The sequence below is a fragment of the Amblyraja radiata genome, chromosome 29 (assembly GCF_010909765.2).
Source record: "Amblyraja radiata isolate CabotCenter1 chromosome 29, sAmbRad1.1.pri, whole genome shotgun sequence".
Taxonomy (NCBI): domain Eukaryota; kingdom Metazoa; phylum Chordata; class Chondrichthyes; order Rajiformes; family Rajidae; genus Amblyraja; species Amblyraja radiata.
Genome location: NC_045984.1, coordinates 29,449,265 through 29,469,953, shown reverse-complemented (window position 1 = coordinate 29,469,953; position 20,689 = coordinate 29,449,265). Strand labels below are relative to the sequence as shown.

General features: G+C 49.9%; 1 protein-coding gene across 4 annotated transcripts; it reads left to right on the top strand.

Annotated features, from left to right (window-relative positions):
* Positions 1-6,844: 6,844 nt before the first annotated feature.
* Positions 6,845-10,535, top strand: sac3d1 (SAC3 domain containing 1). Of its 4 annotated transcripts, none has more exons than XM_033047093.1 (3): positions 6,845-7,222; positions 7,415-7,775; positions 9,836-10,535. In XM_033047093.1, the coding sequence occupies exons 1-3, from the start codon at positions 6,920-6,922 to the stop codon at positions 10,318-10,320; spliced, it is 1,149 nt and encodes a 382-aa protein (XP_032902984.1). In that variant the 5' UTR covers positions 6,845-6,919; the 3' UTR covers positions 10,321-10,535. The 4 variants fall into 4 exon arrangements, with proteins under 4 accessions (XP_032902984.1, XP_032902983.1, XP_032902981.1 ...); XM_033047092.1 differs by having other exon boundaries at positions 7,313-7,775; XM_033047090.1 differs by having other exon boundaries at positions 6,845-7,228; positions 7,277-7,775.
* The last annotated feature ends 10,154 nt before the right edge of the window (positions 10,536-20,689 follow it).

Genomic DNA, 20,689 nt, shown 5'->3' with positions numbered 1-20,689 from the left:
TGCAGGCAGGGTGGACCGGAGAAGCACAAGATGACCTCGTCGGAGGACAGGGACGTCTCGGAAAGCTCGTCCATCAACCCCTCGTCGCGCCGCCCGAAGTACAGCTATCGGGCCAGCTTGGAGAAAGGAGAGACCAGGGGCGACTTGGAGAAACGCGCTGGTCCCCACTGCATGCCCGCCGAGCCCAACCTGAGAACCTCGCAGAAGATGGAGTACACGGTGATGAGTAACGTCATCAGTCCCGAGGTGAGGAGGAAGCATCTGAAGCACCACAAGAGCAGCTTGCCCAAGGACCAGCAGCAGGCGAACGGCGAGGAGGAGGCGGCGGCGAAGGATCAGGGCGGCCTTCAGCCCGACCAAGGCTTGCAGGGGAGCGCGGAGCCCGACCTCGCCGCGCCGTCCAAGACGCACCACCCCAAGCCTCCCCCGGCCGCCGAGCAGATGCCCAGCGGAGTCGGGGATGTCCCTCTCCAGCCCGAGCAGCTGGCGAGAAAAGCGAGGAAAAGCTCCAGGGACAACAAGGGCGCGGTGGCCGCCAGCGCTTCTCCAGAGTCGTGCAAAGGTCAGGACAGTGGGACCGCCGCGGCGAGTAACGGCGAGGGCAACGCCGTGAAGGGCCTGGATAACTGGGGCAAGAGGGTCTCGCCGGAGCTCCAGCCCGAAGCAAAACACGGGGTCGGTCCACCCGAGACAGAGAAACGGGAGAACAATCAAGGAAATAGACCCCCCAACTCGAGGCGACCCCGGTACAGTTATGGCACAAATATAGACATGGAAGATGAAGGCTTCTACCCGTTGAACAAAAGTATCAGTTCCTACTCTCAATGGCCCGTGGATTCTGTGCTCCGAGTCACCAAATCAGAGTACATGGTGGCCTCTTCATCTAGCAGCCCCATGAGCAACAGGAAACTGATTAAATACACCAGCTGTCTGGCCGAGCAGCCCTCGACTCTGTCCAATTTCATCAACAAAGCCAAACAGTTGGAGATTGCCACGTCCATGCAGCCGATCTCGGCCTACGGGTTACCAAGCAAGCCCTTTCCCTTGGGGTCAGCGGGCCCAACCAAGGGTGTGGACATGGACGGCGCCTCTTTAACGCGCAAGGAGTCGGACCCCGGGGTCCAGGTGGAGCTGTGCGCCACTCACCCTCAGGACAGGCGGCGTCGTGAAAGCCAGAGAGGCGTTTACTGCAAACCCCTCCTGCACCATCTCCCCGATGGAGACACGGATCGGGGACGCGAGGAGACATCTCCGGCAGATGTTAAGCTGGTGCTCACTCACTCCAACACTTCGCTGCGCCACCGAGCCGCGCACTCGCTGGGAATGACCTTAACCGACGGCAACATGTGCGTGGACATCCCCAGGCCGATCGTGTCCGCATCTCGGAGCAACTTGTCCGGGATGTCGCCGTACGGCAGCGAGATAGTCTCGAGTAAGATTTGGACCAAGTGCGGCCACTTCAAGCAGCAGCACCAGGAATGCCAAAAGAGGTCCCTGCAAACGCGCAAACGCTACCAGGAGGAGGTGAAAGCGGCGCTGATGATCCAGGCCGCCTGGAAGGGCTACCAGACCCGGGCACAGATCCGCAAACAGGCCGAGGCCGCCGTGATTATCCAAGCCGCCTACCGGGGCTACCAGATTAGAAAGTTTTTAACAGATGGTATGGGTGTGAATGCAACGGATGAGCTGAACGAGGCACAGGACGGGCACTGGCAGGACTCGGAGTATCCAGAGATCTTCCTGGAGGAGATATCACACAGCGACTACAGCGAGAGTGAGCCGGACTCGGGCGACGACTGGCTGGACTCGCCGGTCAGTGTGATCGTGGGCAGTCCTGGCAGCTGCGGGGCGGACTTAGCCAGCCGAGAGGATCCCCCTCCTGTCGAAGTCTACTCGCCCACCCCCGTGCTACAATATGAGAGTGTCTACCAATCGCAAAGGTGCAGCTGGGGAGAGGTTTAGAGTGAAGGGGCCTCTCTTAGTACTTTATTCCTTTCTAGAGATAGCAATGCAAGTTTAACAAAACAGCATTTGGAATAAACAAATAAATACAAAGTCTCGGTGGTCAACTTGTCTTTGTCCAGGTGGACTCCGGGTTGTAGCTCATACGGCGTGGAAACAGGCCCTGTGGCCCAACTTGCCCACACCGACCACCATGTCCCATCTACACTCGTCCCACCTGCCTGCGTTTGGCCCATATCCTTCGAAACTTGTCCTATCTATAGACCATAGGTGCAGGAGTAGGCCATTCGGCCCTTCGAGCACCGCCATTCAATGTGATCATGGCTGATCATCCCCAATCAGTACCCCGTTCCTGCCTTCTCCCCATATCCCCTGACTCCGCTATTTTTAAGAGCCCTATCTATCTCTCTCTTGAAAGCATCCAGAGAACCTGCCTCCACCGCCCTCTGAGGCAGAGAATTCCACAGACTCACCACTCTGAGAAAAAGTGTTTCATTGTCTCCGTTCTAAATGGCTTATTCCTTATTCTTAATCTGTGGCCCCTGGTTCTGGACTCCCCCAACATCGGGAACATGTTTCCTGCCTCTAGTGTGTCCAAGCCCTTAACAATCTTATATGTTTCAATGAGATAGCCTCTCATCCTTCTAAACTCACCCTTCTATCCATGTACCTGTCTAATTGTTTCTTAAAAGTTGTGACAGTACCTGCCTCAACTACCTCCTCCGACAGCCCGAGTTTAGTTTATTGTCACGTGTACTGAGGTACAGTGAATAGCTTTGTTGCGTGCTATCCAGTCAGCGAAAAGACTATACATGATTACAATCGAGCCGTCCACAGTGTACAGATACATGATAAAGGGAAAAATGGGAATAACATTTTGTGCAAGATAAAGCCAGTAAAGTCCGATTAAAGATAGTCTGAGGGTCACCAATGAGGTAAATAGTTCTGGACTGCTCTCTAGTTGTTGTTAGCCTGATCACAGCTGGGAAGAAACTGTCCCTGAATCCGGAGGTGTGAGTTTGCACACTTCTATATATTTTGTTCAATGGGAGAGGGGAGAAGAGGGAGTGGCCGGGGTGAGACTGGTCCTTGGTTATGCTCCTCTATTGTAGAGAGCCCTATAATTTTTTTTAAATCAGATTTAACCATTTCGAGCTCCAAATAGATCAGCACAGTGGTGCAGCAGTAGAGTTGCTGCCTTACTGCGCCAGAGACCCAGGTTCGATCCTGACTACGAGTGCTGTCTTTGAGACTTTGAGACTAAGACTTTGCCTCCATCACAGTGAGGATGTGTTTGGTGAACTCACTGTGGTGGATGTTTAATTTGTGTTTATTGTATGTTTTGTTATTATTGATTCTGTGTATGACTGCAGGCAACATAATTTCGTTCAGACCGAAAGGTCTGAATGACAATAAAGGATCTATCTATCTGTCTGTACTGAGTTTGTATGTTCTCCCTGTGATCACGTGTGTTTTCTCCAGTTTCCTCCCACACTGCTAAAACGTACAAGTTTGTAGGTTAATTGGCTTCGGTAAATTGTCCCTTGTGTGTGGCATAGTGTTAGTGTACGGGGTGATCGTTGGTCGGCACGGAATCGGTGGGCTGAAGTGCATGTTTCCACGCTGTATCTCTACTGAATGTGGATGATCAGCCATGATCACAGTGAATGGTGGTGCTGGCTCGAAGGGCCAATTTGCCTACAGCACCTGTTGTGTATAAAGTCAAATTGGTGACACGGGCCTTACATTTTGGGATTTCCCTCATCTCTCTGCTGATTTCTTCCTCCTTTAAGATGGCCCCTTTAACCCCATCGTTTTTATCACAGGACCCAATATTTCTTTAGCTGCCTCAGTCCCAAGCTTGGTTGCTAATTTGTTTAGTTTAGTCTAGAGATACCGAGTCCGCACCGACCAGCGATCCCTGCACATTAACACTAACCTACACACACTAGGGACAATTTACATTTATACTAAGCTAATTAACCTACAAACCTGTACTTCTTTGGAATGTGGGAGAAAATCGAAGATCTCGGAGAAAACCCAGGCAACCACAGGGAGAAGGTACAATCTCCATACAGACTGCACCCATAGTTGGGATCGAACCTGGGTCTCTGGCGCTGCAAGCGCTGTAAGGTGGCAACTCTACCGTTGCGCCACTGTGCCGCCCTAACCGCTCCCATGAAACATCTTGGGACATTTTGGCTACATCAGAGGCAAGAGATTGCAAGAGATTCCACCTGAGTTTCTCCAGCAGTTTCTTTTCCCCCCGCTAAAAGTCTTATTTGAACCATTGAGAGACTGAGGCAGTGGAGAATTCCCACTGTGAAGGATCGCAAGATTGGGTGAAAATCAACGCAAGGGAAATACTCTAAAATGCATTGGATAAAGTCCCTCATGGTAGGTGCATCCAGAAGATTAAGAAGCTTGGGATTCACTGTGACGCGGACGTTTGGAAGGTTTTATTCTGGCTGATGACAGCATTGATTCACAAAGGGATCGTGGGGTCCAAGTCCATAACTCCCTGAAAGTGGCAACTTGTAAAGTGGTAAGGAAAACATATGGAATGCTTTTCTTCAGCTGTTGGGGCATTTATAAGAGTTGAGTTTAAGAGTCAGGAAATCATGTTGCAGCTTTATGGGAACTTTGGTTGGGCTACATTTGGAGCATGTGTGCAGTTCTGGTCGCCACATTACCGGAAGGATGTGGTGACTTTGGAGAAGGTGCAGAAGATGTTTACCAGAATTTCACTGGGATTAGTGGATATTAGCTGCACGCAGAAGGCTGGACAAATTAAGATTGTTTTCGTTAGAGTGTCAGAGGCTGAGGGGAGACCTGATACAAATGATGAGAGTCCTTGGATACAGTCAGAACCTTTTTGTCAACTCTTGCCCGGAGTATGTGAATCGAGGACCAGAGGGCATAGGTTTAAGGTGAAGGGGAGAAGGATTAATAGGAATCTGTGGGGTAACCTTTTCACACAAAGACACTGAATGCTCGAGTAACTCAGCGGGTCTGGCAGCATCTCTGGAGAACATGGATAGGTGATGTTTCGGGTTTGGACCCTTCTTCAGCCTGAGGAAGAATACCAACCTGAAACAGCACCTATTCTCAGGATACGGCCTGACCCACTGAGTTACTCCAACATTTTGTGTCTTTTTTTAAAATAAACCAGTATCTACAGTTCTTTGTTAAACAAGTAACTCAGCAGGTCAGGCAGCATCTCTAGAAGAAATGGATGAGCGATGTTCAGGTCGAGACCCTTCTTCGGGCAGAGGTGGGAATGGGTAAAAAGAGATCGGGGTAGCCATTCCTGCCGCTGCCACAGGAGGGTGAAGGCAGAGGCTCGATCAAACATTGGCTTTGGGAAACTTCCAGCCCCGTCTAGAAACATAGAAAATAGGTGCAGCAGTAGGCCATTCGGCCCTTCGAGCCTGCACCGCCATTCAATATGATCATGGCTGATCATACATCTCAGTCTAGTTCTAGTGTGTAGAAGGAATCCCTTATCTCCAGAGGTGCTGCCTGTCCCGCTGAGTTACTCCAGCATCTTCCCTCTAGTTTTAGATTTAATTTGAGAGTTACAGCGACCATCCTGTCCACTGGCACTATCCTACACACTCACACACACACACACTGTAAGTTTTATTTATATAGCACGTTTTAAGTCAACTCGCATTGACACCAAAGTGCTTTACATAAAATAGATAATAAGTTTCCATACAAACCATAGAAAAAGGTTAAAAAAAAATGTAAAAAATGGACACAAACATTATAGGGAGGTTTCACGGCAGTCGGGTCACGACCCATGACCCGTACTGTTGCTAGGCTACTCCAAATGGATTACACGCGATGAACTGCAGGCAGGCACTTACCATTGTTTCCAGCGTAGCGGGCCCGTTAAAAACCCGCTGAAATTGTCAATTTTTGCGCTGTAAATAATTGTGGAAATCGGGATAAGTGTGTGAGACATTTAGCCTACTTCAGAATTCCAAAAGTGAGGAGAAATGACGGTAGATAGAAACGAGAGCTGAAGGGACAACAACAGCCAGAGTGCTTGGCGAACATTGGCCGTTTGCTCACTGCATTTCATCAACTAAGGCATTATTTGTGTTTTTCCTTGATTCCTTTGGCATCTAAAAAGTTTCAGAAGTGATACATCTGGGTGTAATTTTTTTTAATCGCCCATGGTTCTCGTGGGTTTTTACATACAAAATGAAAACGCATCTGAAGAAAAATTTACAGCCAGATTTATCACTTCTGAGAATTTTTAGATACCAAAGGAATCAAGAAAAAACACAAATAATGCCTTACTGATGATGAAATGCAGTGAGCAAACGCGATAATTCCCAATATTTTCAATGTTTACCAAGCACTTTAGCTGCTGTAGTCCTTTCAGTTCTCGCTTCTCTATACCTTCATTTCGCTTCACGTTTGGAATTCTAAAGTTGGGTACGATGTCTCTCACACTTACCCCGACTCCCACAATTTCTTTCAGCGCAAAAATGCAACATTTTGTCGGTTTTTAACAGGTAGGAAGGCACGCGTTTCTAGCATTAATAACATATACCGGAAGTGACGGATGTCTTCCAGTTGGATTTAGCGGCTCCGTGCTTCGAGCCCTATGACCCAGTGACCTTTCGCGCAACCTCCCTATAGAGTTCAACACAAACGTCCCCCCACAGCAGAATCAAAAATTTCCACTGTGGGGAAAGGCACCAGAAATTTAAGTCCCCTTCCTCTGTGAAACACTGGGGACAAATAGCCTACAAACCCGCACGTCTTTGGAGTGTGGCAGGGAACCGGAGCACCCGGAGAAAACCCACGCGGGCCACAGGGAGAATTCAAACTCCGTACAGACAGGCGCCCGGGGGGGAGTCAGGATCGAACCCGGGTCTCTGGCGCTGTGAGGCGGCGGCAACAGCAACAGGTCCGCCCGCAGCCGACGGGCCGAAGGGGGATGCGGGCCGCGCGTTGCCCCGGGATGTGCCCGGAGAGGGAGCGCTGTGAGCGGCAGGGCCAGGCGCGGCTCCACCGGCTGGAGGTCGCTACCGGCGCCGCGGTGAAGGAGTGGCGGCGGCCGGCGGCGGGCAGCGAGGCGGCGGCTCCAGACCAGCTGAGGCCGCCAGACGTGTTGCTGCGGACCGTGCGGCACCTGGTGGCGAGGGTGGTGCCGCGGGCCGAGCCCCGGGCTGGAGTCGGGGCCGAGCCCGGGGATGAGGTCGGCGCTTGGGCTGGAGTCGGGGCCGAGCCCGGGGATGAGGTCGGGGCCGCGCCCGGGGATGAGGTCGGCGCCTGGGCTGGAGTCGGGGCCGAGCCCCGGGCTGGAGTCGGGGCCGAGCCCGGGGATGAGGTCGGGGCCTGGACTGGAGCCGAGCCCCGGGCTGGAGTCGGGGCCGAGCCTGGGGATGAGGTCGGAACCTGGGCTGGAGTCAGGGACGAGCCCGGGGATGAGGTCGGGGCCTGGGTCAAGGCCGCGGCCGAGCCGGGGGCTGGAGTTCTGCCCGAGCCCTGGCCCCTTGTCCACGACTTTGTGATGGACCGGCTGCGCAGCGTCCGCCAGGACATGGTGTCCCAGCGCCTCGGGGGCCGCCCGGCCGCCACCATCCTGGAGCACAGCCTCCGCTTCCTGCTCTGCGGGCAACTCTGGCTCGGCCGCCCGCCGCCCTCACCCCGTCCCCGGCACAGCCAGCCCGGCTCCGTCGAGGCCCAGGTCCGCGAGTGCTTCAGCCGCCTGCTGGCCGCCTACAGCCAGGGCCGAGACGTGTACGAGAACCAGGCCGAGTTCCAGGCCCTGGCGCTGCTCTACGACCTGGGTATGTGATGGGGCAGGGAATGGGAGTGAGATGGAAATGGGGTGAGGGTGGGGGAGAAATATGGGACGGGGACAGTTTTGGTCTCCTAATCTGAGGAAAGACATTCTTGCCGTAGAGGGAGTACAGAGAAGGTTCACCAGACTGATACCTGGGATGGCAGGACTTTCATATGAAGGAAGACTGGATAGACTCGGCTTGTACTCGCTGGAATTTAGAAGATTGAGGGGGGATCTTATAGAAACTTACAAAATTCTTAAGGGGTTGGACAGGCTAGATGCTGGAAGATTGTTCCCGATGTTGGGGAAGTCCAGGACAAGGGGTCACAGTTTAAGGATAAGGGGGAAATCTTTTAGGACCGAGATGAGAAAAACATTTTTCACACAGAGAGTGGTGAATCTCTGGAATTCTCTGCCACATAAGGTAGTTGAGGCCAGTTCATTGGCTATATTGAAGAGGGAGTTAGATGTGGCCCTTGTGGCTAAAGGGATCAGGGGGTATGGAGAGAAGGCAGGTACAGGATACTGAGTTGGATGATCAGCCATGATCATATTGAATGGCGGTGCAGGCTCGAAGGGCCGAATGGCCTACTCCTGCACCTATTTTCCATGTTTCTATGTTTCTATGGGAGGGGGGGAGAGGGGAGAGGGTGGAGGAGGGAGATGAAAACGCATGGCAGATGAAGTTTAATGTGGACAAATGTGAGGTTATCCACTTTGGTATCAAAAACAGGAAGGCAGATTACTATCTAAATGGCATCAAGTTGGGAAAAGGGGAAGTACAACGGGATCTGGGGGTCATTGTTCATCAGTCTATGAAAGTAAGCATGCAGGTACAGCAGACAGTGAAGAAAGGGAATTACATGTTGGCCTTTATAACAAGAGGAGTCGAGTATAGGAGCAAAGAGGTCCTTCTGCAGTTGTACAGAGCCCTAGTGAGACCACACCTGGAGTATTGTGTACAGTTTTTGTCCCCTAATTTGAGGAAGGACATTCTTGCTATTGAGGGAGTGCAGCGTAGGTTTACACGGTTAATTCCCGGGATGGCGGGACTGTCATATGCTGAGAGAATGGAGCAGCTGGGCTTGTACACTATGGAGTTTAGAAGGATGAGAGGGTATCTCATTGAAACATAAGATTGTTAAGGGTTTGGACGCGCTAGAGGCAGGAAACATGTTCCCGATATTGGGGGAGTCCAGAACCAGGGGCCACAGTTTAAGAATAAGGAGTAAGCCATTTAGAACGGAGACGAGGAAACACTTTTTCTCACAGAGAGTGGTGAGTCTGTGGAATTCTCTGCCTCAGAGGGCGGTGGAGGCCGGTTCTCTGGATGCTTTCAAGAGAGAGCTTGATAGGGCTCTTAAAAATAGCTGAGAGGGGATATGGGGAGAAGGCAGGAACGGGGTACTGATTGGGGATGATCAGCCATGATCACATTGAATGGCGGTGCTGGCTCGAAAGGACGAATGGCCTGCTCATGCACCTATTGTCTATAGAATGGAGTGGATGAGGGAGGTGGGGAGGGATGGGGGTGGAAAATGGGTGGGGAGTGGATGGGAGAGAGTGATGGGATGGAGGAGTTGATGGGGAGGGGTGAGAGTGTGAGGTGGATGAGGGAGTGGGCGGTGGGCGAGCAAGATGGAGATGGGTGGAAGGGGTAGATGAGAAGGGAAGTGGTGTGGAGGATGGAGTGTTGGGGAGGAGCTAAAGCGCTGGAGGAGGCAGGTGGGGGTGGGAGAGTGCAGTGAAGGGGGGAGTGGGGGGAACACAGAGACAGTGGAAAGTGAAAAATTAAAAAAATCTACAAATGTTGGCAACTGAAATAAAAACAGGAAATGCTCAGCGGGTCAGGCAGCATCTGTGGAGAGAGAGAAGGAGAGGGAGGTGTGGGGTAAGGGAGAGAGGAGGGAAAGGTGTGAAGGGTGGGGATGGTGAGGGAGAGGGGGATGGGGTGGGAGGGGTGGAGGTGGAAGTGTGGGGTAAAGGGAGAGGGTGTTAGTGGGAATGTGTATCCTGGCTACCTCTGTATGCAGTTAGCACAGACTCTGCCTGTCCCCCCCACAGATTCGGATCAAGCCCTCCATCACGCCTTGCAGCTGCCCTCCCACATCAAAGACTCGCCGGAGATGCGGACGGCACTGGGCATTAACCGTGCGCTGACAGAGGGCAACTACGTGCGCTGCCTGCGTGCGGTGCGCAGCCTGCCCTTCGTGGAGAGCTGCGCGGTGTACCGGCACATCGCCAGCCTGCAGCACAGGCTCCTCCGCGCCTTCAGCCACGGTTACAGCTGCTGCAACTGCCGCTACCCGCTGCAGGCCCTGGCGGAGATCCTGGCCGTGGACACCGGGGACACAGCGGCCGACCTCTGCCGGCGGCACGGGCAGCAGGTGAACGGGGACTCGGTGTGTTTCCAGAAGAGCAGCTACGTGGAGCCCGACCCCGACATCCAGCCCGCACCGGAATTGCTGGAACTGGTGACGATAAAACAGAGAGGCAGGACGAGGTCAAGCATCATCCAGGGGTGCAAGATGCCATCGATCAACCGCTGAACGGGCTCTCCTCACCTACTGCCCTAAACATCATCCAGATAGCCCGAGACTGTAGAGGTCAATTTAAGTGGCTCTCCCCATAATTTTTGATTTCTCAGTACTTTCTTTTCTTTGTACAAAAATTGTTTTGTTAAAAATATTTTAAGGTAAACTTTTATTGTTTCTTTTAATGTTTGTTGTGTGATGTTAATAAAACGGACCACCCTGCACGCCAATGCTCCCTCCTGGAAAATGGCCGTTGAGATGAAAAATGGCACAGTGGGTGTCACAGTGGCGCAGCTAGTGGAGCTGCACCATCTCTGGTGCTGTCTGAATTTCTGTCACCATCCAAAATGGTACAGGTTGTGTAGGTCCATTTGCCACTGAAAATTACCCCAAATGCGTCAGTGACAGGGTGAATTTGGGCGGCAGAGAGGTGCAGCAGGTAGAGACCCAGGTTCAATCCTGACCATCGGGTGCTGTCTGTGTGGAGTTTCCATGATCTCCCTGTGAACAGGCCCGAGTTTTCTCCGGATGCTGCAGTTTCTTCCCACATCACAAAGACGTCGTGTGGGTTTGTAGGTTAATTGGCCTCTGTAAATTGTCGCTAGTGTGTAGGGAGTGGAGCTGGCGATCAATGGTCTGTGCAGACTCTGGGCTGCAGGGCCTGTTTCCACACTTAATCTCTAATTTAAAACTGTGGGGAGAATGAAATGAGTTAGGGTAGTATTGGTGTAAAAATGTATGGGTGGTGTAAATATGATGAGCCTGTTTCCATGTGGTTTCTGCCTATAACTGAAAATATTTTAACATCCGCAGAGAAACTGTGTATTTGGCAGCCAACAAAGTAAGTAGATAGGGTAGACAGTCAGAAGCTTTTTCCCTGGTTGGAAACGTCCAACACTAGAGGGCATGGCTATAAGATGCGAGGGGGGAAAGTTTAACAGGCATGTGTGGGGAAAGTTTTTAGACAGAGAGTAGTGGGGGCTTGGAATGTATTGCTAGGGGAGGTGGAGTCAGATACGATAGTGGCGTTTAAGAGCCTTTTAGATAGATGCATGGAAGTGCAAGGAATAAAGCAAGGGTTCCCAACCTGGGGTAAATATCGCCTACAGGGGGTACATTTGTTGATTCTGGATTTGTACATATTTTCTCTCATTGACTGACTGTGTTTGGTTCTGGTATACCGGTATCTGTTCATCATTAGTTGTTCATAAATAAGTGAAATAACATTGTTATGTGCTATTAAAGTTGCCAGGGGTAAACGGGACGAAAAAGGTTGGGAACCCCCTGGAATAGAGGGAGATGGATTGTGTAAAAACAGATGGGATGATTTAACTTGGCCAAAGGCCCGTTCTTGTACTGTACTGTTCTAAGTTCTATCATTATCTTGCTGAATGTAGTGAATTGTCAGCTTTAGTTTAATTTAGAGATATGGCGTGGAGACAGGCCCTTCGGCCCACCAAATCTGCACCGACTAGCAGCGATCCCCGCACACTAGCACTATCCTACACACACGGGATAATTTACACTGATACCAAGCCAATTAACCTACAAACCTGTATGTCTTTGGAGTGTGGGAGGAAACCGAAGAACTCGGAGAAAACCCACGCAGGTCATGGGGAGAGCGTGCAAACTCCGTAAAGACAGCACCCGAGGTCGGAATCGAACCTGGGTCTCTGGCGCTGTGAGGCAACAACTCTGCGTGTATTGCTGTGAATCCAGAAACACATAAAGCAGCTAGGTAACGGCACCAGGTTACCTACCCTGAAGGAAGGATATTAGTCACTATTAATGAGATAATTTTTTTCATTTAATTTCAAAGTCATTCAATCTAACCTCTACAATAGTTACTGTGGGATTTGATTGTTTGCCAAGAGCATTGGGTTGTGAGCCCAGTAACAAACACTGCTCCACTGTTCCCTACTCACTTTAGGATCCCCACTCGGTGATCCAGAGAGAATGTCCATATAGTCCATGTGCCCCAAGGTGCTGGTGTGTCAGTTCTCTTCCTCCCCCTAAACAAGAGGATTTTGACAAGGTGGACATGAGAAGGGTTCAGGGATGATTTAGGAAGACGTTGCCAGGACTTGAGGACCTCAGCTATAGGGAGAGGCGATTCTATCTGCCTCCATCACTACCCTTGGCAATGCATTCCAGGTCCCCAAAACTTGCCCTCACATCTCCATTAAACTTTCCCCCACTCGCCTTAAAGCTACTCCCGCTAGTGTTGCACAATTTCACATTGGGGAATAAAGGTTCTGACTGTCTACCCCATCTATGCCTCTCATAATTTTATATACTTCTATCGTCTCCCCTCGACATCCGACATTCCAGGGAAAATGGAACGGCACGGTGGCGCAGCGGTAGAGTTGCTGCCTCACAGCGCCAGAGACTCATGTTCAATCCTCACTACGGGTGCTGTCTGTATGGAGTTTGTACGTTCTCCCCATGACCTGCGTGGATTTTCTCCGGGTGCTCCGGTTTCCTCTCACGCTCCAAAGACGTACAGGTTTGTAGGTTAATGGGCTTGGTATAATTGTAAATTGTCCCTCGTGCGTGTAGGTTAGCGTAAATGTGCGGGGATCGCTGGTCGGCGCAGACTCGATGGGCCGAAGAGCTTGTTTCCACACTATCTTTAAATTAAACAAACTAGTCAAGTCAAGTCAAGTGAGTTTATTGTCATGTGTCCCTGTATAGGACAATGAAATTCTTGCTTTGCTTAAGCACACAGAAAATAGTAGGCATTTACTACAAAACAGATAAATGTGTCCATATACCATGATATAAATATATACACACATGAATAAATAAACTGGTAGTGCAAATAACAGAAAGTGGTTGCTAATAATCAGAGTTTTGTCCGAGCCAGGTTTAATAGCCTGATGGCTGAGGGGAAGTAGCTATTCCTGAACCTGGTAACTAAAGCATCCAGATGATCAGTTGTATTAAAATTGTTATCTAAAACCAAAGCCTTCAGCAGAATTACCACAGCGATTGAAGAAGGCAGAGTACCACCATCTCCGCAAAGGTATTTCGGCCTTGCCAGCATAACACAGATCCAATAAACTGACTACTGTTTTGTCAACCCAGCTAGTCACGTCCAGAAAATACACTTCAATCTGTCAAATCTAATTTTTTTTAAAACCCATTGGATTCTATTATTATGACTTTGTAAATGTCCTGAGTATATGGTTACGATCTGCTGTCTCACACCTTCTGTTTTAATCATTAGTCGTTGATCCAACCATTAACCCAGCTCCTTTCGCCTGTGTCCATCTATTACTTGCTGCACTTCATCCTGCCTCCCCTCTTTCACAGCTTTCATCACCCCCTCCCCCCGTCAGTCTGAAGAAGGGTCCCGACCTGAAACGTCACCTATCCATGCTCTCCACAGATGCTGCCTGACATTGTGTTGTTTAATGAATATTAGAATTTTGTTTCGGATACCCAAAAAAATGCCTAAAATTCCAGTATAAACACAGACAATGCTGGAAATACACAGTAGACCACTCAGCACTCAGTGAAGAGAGAAGCAGGACTGAGATTTCAGACTGATTATCTATTATGACAACTAGGAAAACTGAAGATAAGAACATGACACCAGTGTAGATGGTAGAGAACATGATACCAGTGAAATCAGCGGAGGTGGTCCATATTCAGTGTAGGGGCATATTGGTCGACGTGAGCAACTTGGGCTGAAGGGCCTGTTTCCACACAATGACTCTATGACTTTGAGGAGGGAGAGAAAATAACTTAGGCCACTGTCCCACTTAGGAGACCTAAACATCAATCTCTGCTGACCTTGCCCGTCACCCAAGGTTTCCATGAGGTCACAGGAGGTTTTGGTCGAGGCTCCATCTAGGTTGCTGCTATTTTTACATCATGTTTAAAACCGGGCTCGACTAAAAATAGGTTGCCTTTTAAAAATCGATCATTTTTGTAGTCGCAGGTCTAGTCGAAGCCGGTTTTCTTCATAGTCGAGGAAGGTTTTCAACATATGCATGGGAGGTGGTAGGAGGTTGCAGGTCACCTCGACCTTGATTTTTTTTTTAGGGTGGCGGGCAAGGTCACCAGAGGTTGCTGTTTCGGTCTCCTAAGTGGGATGAGGTCTTTAGGATAATTATCAAGAGATGGTCAAAGATATGCTGGCCAAGGCCAAGGTGGTAAAGGCTTGTTAATGGCAGCTGATCTACCTGGAGGAGGTGTAAAGAGAGGGAAATTAAGGACAAAAAACAAACCTATAAATGGGGAATACAGAATACAGAAGGCACAGCAACGACTGTTCTTCCTGAGGACATTAAAAAAGACTGGTCTGCTCCAACAGCTGCTGACAACGTTCTACCGCTGCACCACAGAGAGCATATTAACGTATGGCATCTCTGTGGTATGAGCTGCACGGAGGCGGAGAGGAGAGCTCTTCAGCGCGTCGTCCACAGAGCGCAGAGGATTATTGGGACAGAGCTACCAGCCTTGGAGGGCATCTACCACACACGGTGCCTCAGGAAGGCCGTCAGCATCCATAAAGACTCCTCACGCCCTTGTAACGGACTGTTCGAACTACTCCCCTCCGGCAGACGTTACAAGGCCTTCTACGCCCGAACCTCCAGACTCAGAAACAGCTTTATTATAGCGGCTCTGAACCGGCCCTGCTGAGTGCCCCCCATCCCCCCTGGACTGCCTCCCTCGGATGGTCATGCCACACAGCTTATTTATTTATTTTACTTTTCTTTTACATCAGTTGGAAGCTGCATACTAAATCTCGTTGCACTGACGTGCAATGACAATAAAAGATATTATTATTATTATTATTATTATTATTATATCTGGATATTTTTAAATAAATTGGATTGCCAACAAAGTGTGCCAATAATCCTGCCCTCTATACTGCCTTGCCTGTAGTCAACAGTAGGTGGAGCTGTCACACCAGGAATTGAATAAGAGACAAGGAACTTGCTTTATCTTGCACTGAACATTGCAGTAGACACTGGTTTACTATAAAAACACAAAGTGCTGTAAAACTGAGCAGGTGATGAACAATGAACAAGGACCAGACCCACCCCGGTCACTCCCTCTTCTCCCTTCTCCCATCAGCCAAGAAAAAGCACACCTCCAGATTCAGGGACAGATTCTTCCCAGCTGTTATCAGGGCAACTGAACCGTCCTCTCACCAACTAGAGAGCGGTCCTGACCTCCCATCTTCCTCATTGGAGATCTTTGGACTATCTTAAATCAGACTTTATCTTGCACTAAACGGTATACGGATCGATTGTAATCATGATAGTCTTTCCGCTGACTGGTTAGCACGCAACAAAGAGGCTTTTCACTGTACCTCGGTACACATGACAATAATGAACAACACTGAACGAAACGACCAGCCTTGTTAGTGATGGATAATAGATGGTGATCTTGGTAGAACGTCCAATTGATGGGATTGAATAAATTAAATAGATGGAGAGTGGGAAGATGAGTTGAGTTTATTGTCTCGTGTACAAAAGTACAGTGAAAAGGTTTTGTTGCGTGCTGACTAGTCACCGGAAAGACAACACGTGATTATAATCGAGCCATGCACAGTTTACAGGTACATTACAAAGGGAATAACGTGAAAGACGTTTAGTGCAAGATAAAGTCCGAACAAAGATAGTTCGAGGGTCTTCAATGAGGTAGATGGCAGTTCAGGAGTCTGAAGAAGGGTTTCAGCCCGAAACGTTGCCTATTTCCTTCGCTCCATAGATGCTGCCTCACCCGCTGAGTTTCTCCAGCATTTTTGTGTACCTTCGATTTTCCAGCATCTGCAGTTCCTTCTTAAACTCTGCTCTCTAGTTGTTGGTCGGATAGTTCAGTAAAGATTCAGGAAGATCTGGACTCAATGCTGTCTAAATCAATCAGGATGTCCAATGGGGAATTATGTGGAAGCCACTTTACCCAGGGACAACACCCGGCTCGAGATCTAACTATTCCTTTGGTTTATTTATGTTTCATTCGCAAGAAGAAGTTTACCCAGGGAGTGGGAAGGATGGATGGACACGCTGGGTTTGAACACGCTGGAAGCAGGAAACATGTTCCCGATGTTGGGGGAGACCAGAACCAGGGGCTACAGTTTAAGAATAAGGAGTAAGCCATTTAGAACGGAGACGAGGAAACACTTTTTCTCACAGAGAGTTGTGAGTGTGGAATTCTCTGCCTCAGGGGGCGGAGGAGGCAGGTTCTCTGGATGCTTTCAAGAGAGAGCTGGATAGGGCTCTTAAAAATAGCGGTGTCAGGGGATTTGGGGAGAAGGCAGGAACGGGGTACTGATTGGGGATGATCAGCCATGATCACATTGAATGGCGGTGCTGGCTTGAAGGGTCAAATGGCCTACTCCTGTACCTATTGTCTATTGTCTATTGAATGGAATAGAATGGAATACGTTATTGAATGGAACACTTTATTTTCACATGTGACAAGGCACAGTACAATTCTTTGCTTGCACACCCAGTGTGGACTTGTTGTGCAAGGAGGGGTTGAGGTGAACAGAGGGATGTTTGAAGCAAAGATGCAAAACCTTGAAGAGAAAGGGAATGGTGGGAGAGGGTGATTGGAGGTGTTTTTATTCAGGGATACAGTATGGAAATAGACCCTTTGGCCCACCGAGTCCGTGCCGACCAGCAATCACCCCTACACTGATTCTATCTTACACACTAGGGACAATTTACCAAAGCCAATTAACCTACAAACCTGCACGCTTTTGGGTTGTGGGTGGAAACCGGAGCGCCTGAAGAAAACCCACGTGGTCACCGAGAGAGAACGTGCAAACTCCCTACAGACGGTACCCGGGGTTTAGTTTCGTGTCATGTGTGCCGAGGTAGAGTGGAAAGAAGCTCTTTTGTTGCGTGCTATCCAGTCAGCGGAAATACTGTACATGATCACAATCAAACCGTCCCTAGTCTGCAGATACAGTACAGGGATAAAGGAGAGCTTAGTTAGAGTAAGAAATGCTGCTTTTGGAGGAGATGTGTACAAGAGTGGAACAATCTTCTTCTTATCGAGTCCACACACACGGTTAGAAGTTGTTCAGTCAGAGCTGAACGCATCTCTCGGCATCTGCGTACAATGGTGTCTGTCTTGTCGCTTCTTGTATGGGGGTATGGAGAGAAGGCAGGTACGGGATACTGAGTTGGATGATCAGCCATGATCATATTGAATGGCGGTGCAGGCTTGATGGGCCGAATGGCCTACTCCTGCACCTATTTTCTATGTTTCTTGTGCGTGGTGGTGGAAAGATTGGTGAAAACAGGGCCACGACGTGAATGCTCTTCCTTTGACCACAGTGGAGCAATTATAATGAATGATTGCAGATCCACCGTGAGGCAGCAGTTCTACCGCATATTTACGCCGCCATGTTTTGGCGCCGTTTCCAAAGTCCGCTCCGTCCGCCCGCTCGATCCAGGCGAGCCCCAGGCTCCGTCGCCTTTGGCCGGCTCGGCCAGCGAACCCGCGTCCCTTCCTCTCTCCTCTCCTCGCCCGGGCATCTCAGCCTCCCGGGGGCGGCTCCCGCAGTCGAACTTGAAGGCGCTGGAGGCTTCACCCTGGTTCACCCTCCCACCGGCTCCTTGCTCCTCCTGCCCGACATCTCCAGCCACTCCCTCCCTCCCTCCCAGGTGGCTGTGTAGAGTGTCAGGGCCAGCACAGAGCAGAGGGGCGGATTGCCGCTCGTTGTTACAGCAGTTGGGCAGCAGGGGGAGACTGTGGCACTGCTGGAGCTTGAAGTTTGCTTGTTTAGATGTTCAACTTGTACACAGGGCAGTGGAGCCGAAACAAAACCAGAACAGGTCGTGGGGTAGGGAGGGAGGTGAGTGGGTGCCATGTTCAGTCTGAGCAATCGGGCAAGTAGGAGGCTCACTCGAGATACTCTAGCAGTGATATGATGGATTAGTTCCGCTGCTTGCATCTTTTTTTCCCCTCATTTATTATATTGTTTACAGTGTGTTGCTGCAAGGAAGAACTTCATTGTTCTATCTGGGACATAATGGCAATAAAACACTTTTGACAATGGAGAAAGGTCCCAGACTGTGCCATAGAGATCAACGAAGATGCAAATAAATGATTGTCTTCATTAGTTGGGACGACAGATGGCACAATGGGCTAAGTGTTCGGCTGGCAACCGGAAGGTAGCCGGTTCGAATCCCGCTTGGAGTGCATACTGTCGTTGTGTCCTTGGGCACATATTCACACACAGCCTGTGTGTGAATGTGTGTGAATGTGTGTGAGTGATTGGTGGTGGTCGGAGGGGCCGTAGGCGCAGATTGGCAGCCACGCTTCCGTCAGTCTGCCCCAGGGCAGCTGTGGCTACAGAAGTAGCTTACCACCACCGAGTGTGACTGAGGAGTGAATGAATAATGCGATGTAAAGCGCCTTGAGTATTAGAAAGGCGCTATATAAATCCCATCCATTATTATTAGTATTATTATTATTTTATTATACAGTGCCCTCCATAATAGACAATAGTAAATAGGTGCAGGAGGAGACCATTCGGCCCTCCGAGCCAGCACTGCCATTCAATGTGATCATGGCTGATCATCCCCAATCAGTACCCCGTTCCTGCCTTCTCACCCATATCCCCTGACTCTGCTATCTTTAAGCGCTCTATCTAACTCTCTCTTGAATGCATCCAGAGAATCGGCCTCCACTGCCTTCTGAGGCAGAGAATTTCCACAGATTCACAACTCTCTGGGTAAAAAAGCTTTTCCTCATCTCCAGCCAAAGACCCATCATTTAATACTGAACCTGAGGGGGGGTATCATTCTTACACAAAGGGTGGTGGGTGTATGGAACCAGCTGCCAGAAGAGGTAGTTGAGGCAGTGACTGAGAAACATTGCGACAGATACACGGATACAGACAAAGCGATGAGGGTCAAACACAGGCAGGTGACCTTCCGGAGTTGGGACTTTAATTCAGACTGATTGTCCAAGTCCCGACCCGAAACGTCACCTATCCATGTTCTCCAGAGAAGCTGTGTGACCCGCTGAGTTGCTCCAGCACTTTGTGTCCTTTGCGCGGAGGAGATTCGGTTGTTTGGTCCAGCCCTGGTAAAAGGAACAGAGGTGTTTAGTTTAGTTTAGTATTTTATCACCCAGTGTACCCAAGTTACAGAGAATTGCTTTTTGTTGTGTGCCAACCGCTCAGCAGAAACACTGTACATGATTACAATCGAGTCGTCCACAGTGTACAGATACATGATATTTAGTGCAAGGTAGATCAAAGATAGTCCGAGGGTCTCCAATGAGGTAGATAGTGGTGTTCAAGAAGGAACTGCAGATTCTGGAGAATCGAAGGTAGACAAAATTGCTGGAGAAACTCAGTGGGTGCGGCAGCATCTATGGAGCGAAGGAAAGAGGCCACGTTTCGTGGCCTCTTTCCTTCGCTCCATAGATGCTGCCGCACCCGCTGAGTTTCTCCAGCAATTTTGTCCAGGTAGATAGTGGGTCAGGACCGCTCTCTAGTTGGTGATAGGATAGAAACATAGAAACATAGAAAATAGGTGCAGGAGTAGGCCATTCGGCCCTTCGAGCCTGCACCGCCATTCAATATGATCATGGCTGATCATCCAACTCAGTATCCTGTACCTGCCTTCTCTCCAAACCCCCTGATCCCTTTGGCCACAAGGGCCACATCTAACTCCCTCTTAAATATAGCCAATGAACTGGCCTCAACTACCTTCTGTGGCAGAGAATCCCACAGTTGGTTCAGTTGCCCGATAACAGCCGGGAAGAAACTGCCCCTGAATCTGGAGGTGTGCGTTTTCACACTTCTGTTGGGTGAGGGGAGAAGAGGGACTGGCCGGGGCGAGACTGGTCCTTGATGATGCTGCTGGCCTTGCCGAGGCAGAGTGAAGTGTAGATGGAGTCAATGGAATGGAGGTTGGCTTGTGTGTGGAAAGGAACTGCAGTTGCTGGTTTATACCAAAGATAGACACAAAGTGCTGGAGTAACTCAGCAAGTCAGGCAGCATCCCTGGAGAAAACCAGTCTTCAGACATGTTTTTGTGATGGTTTGGGCTGCGTCCACAGCTCTCTTCAATTTCTGGGATGGAGCTGTTCCCAAACCATGCTGTAACGCAGCCCGATAAAACGCTTCGAAAGGAACTGCAGATGCTGGTTTTCACCGAAGATAAAGACACAAAATGCTGGAGTAACTCAGAAGGACAGGCAGCATGTCTGAATTCTCTGCCTCAGAGGGCGGTGGAGGCAGGTTCTCTGGATGCTTTCAAGAGAGAGCTAGATAGGGCTCTTAAAAACAGCGGAGTCAGGGGATATGGGGAGAAGGCAGGAACGGGGTACTGATTGGGGATGGTCAGCCATGATCACATTGAATGGCGGTGCTGGCTCGAAGGGCCGAATGGCCTACTCCT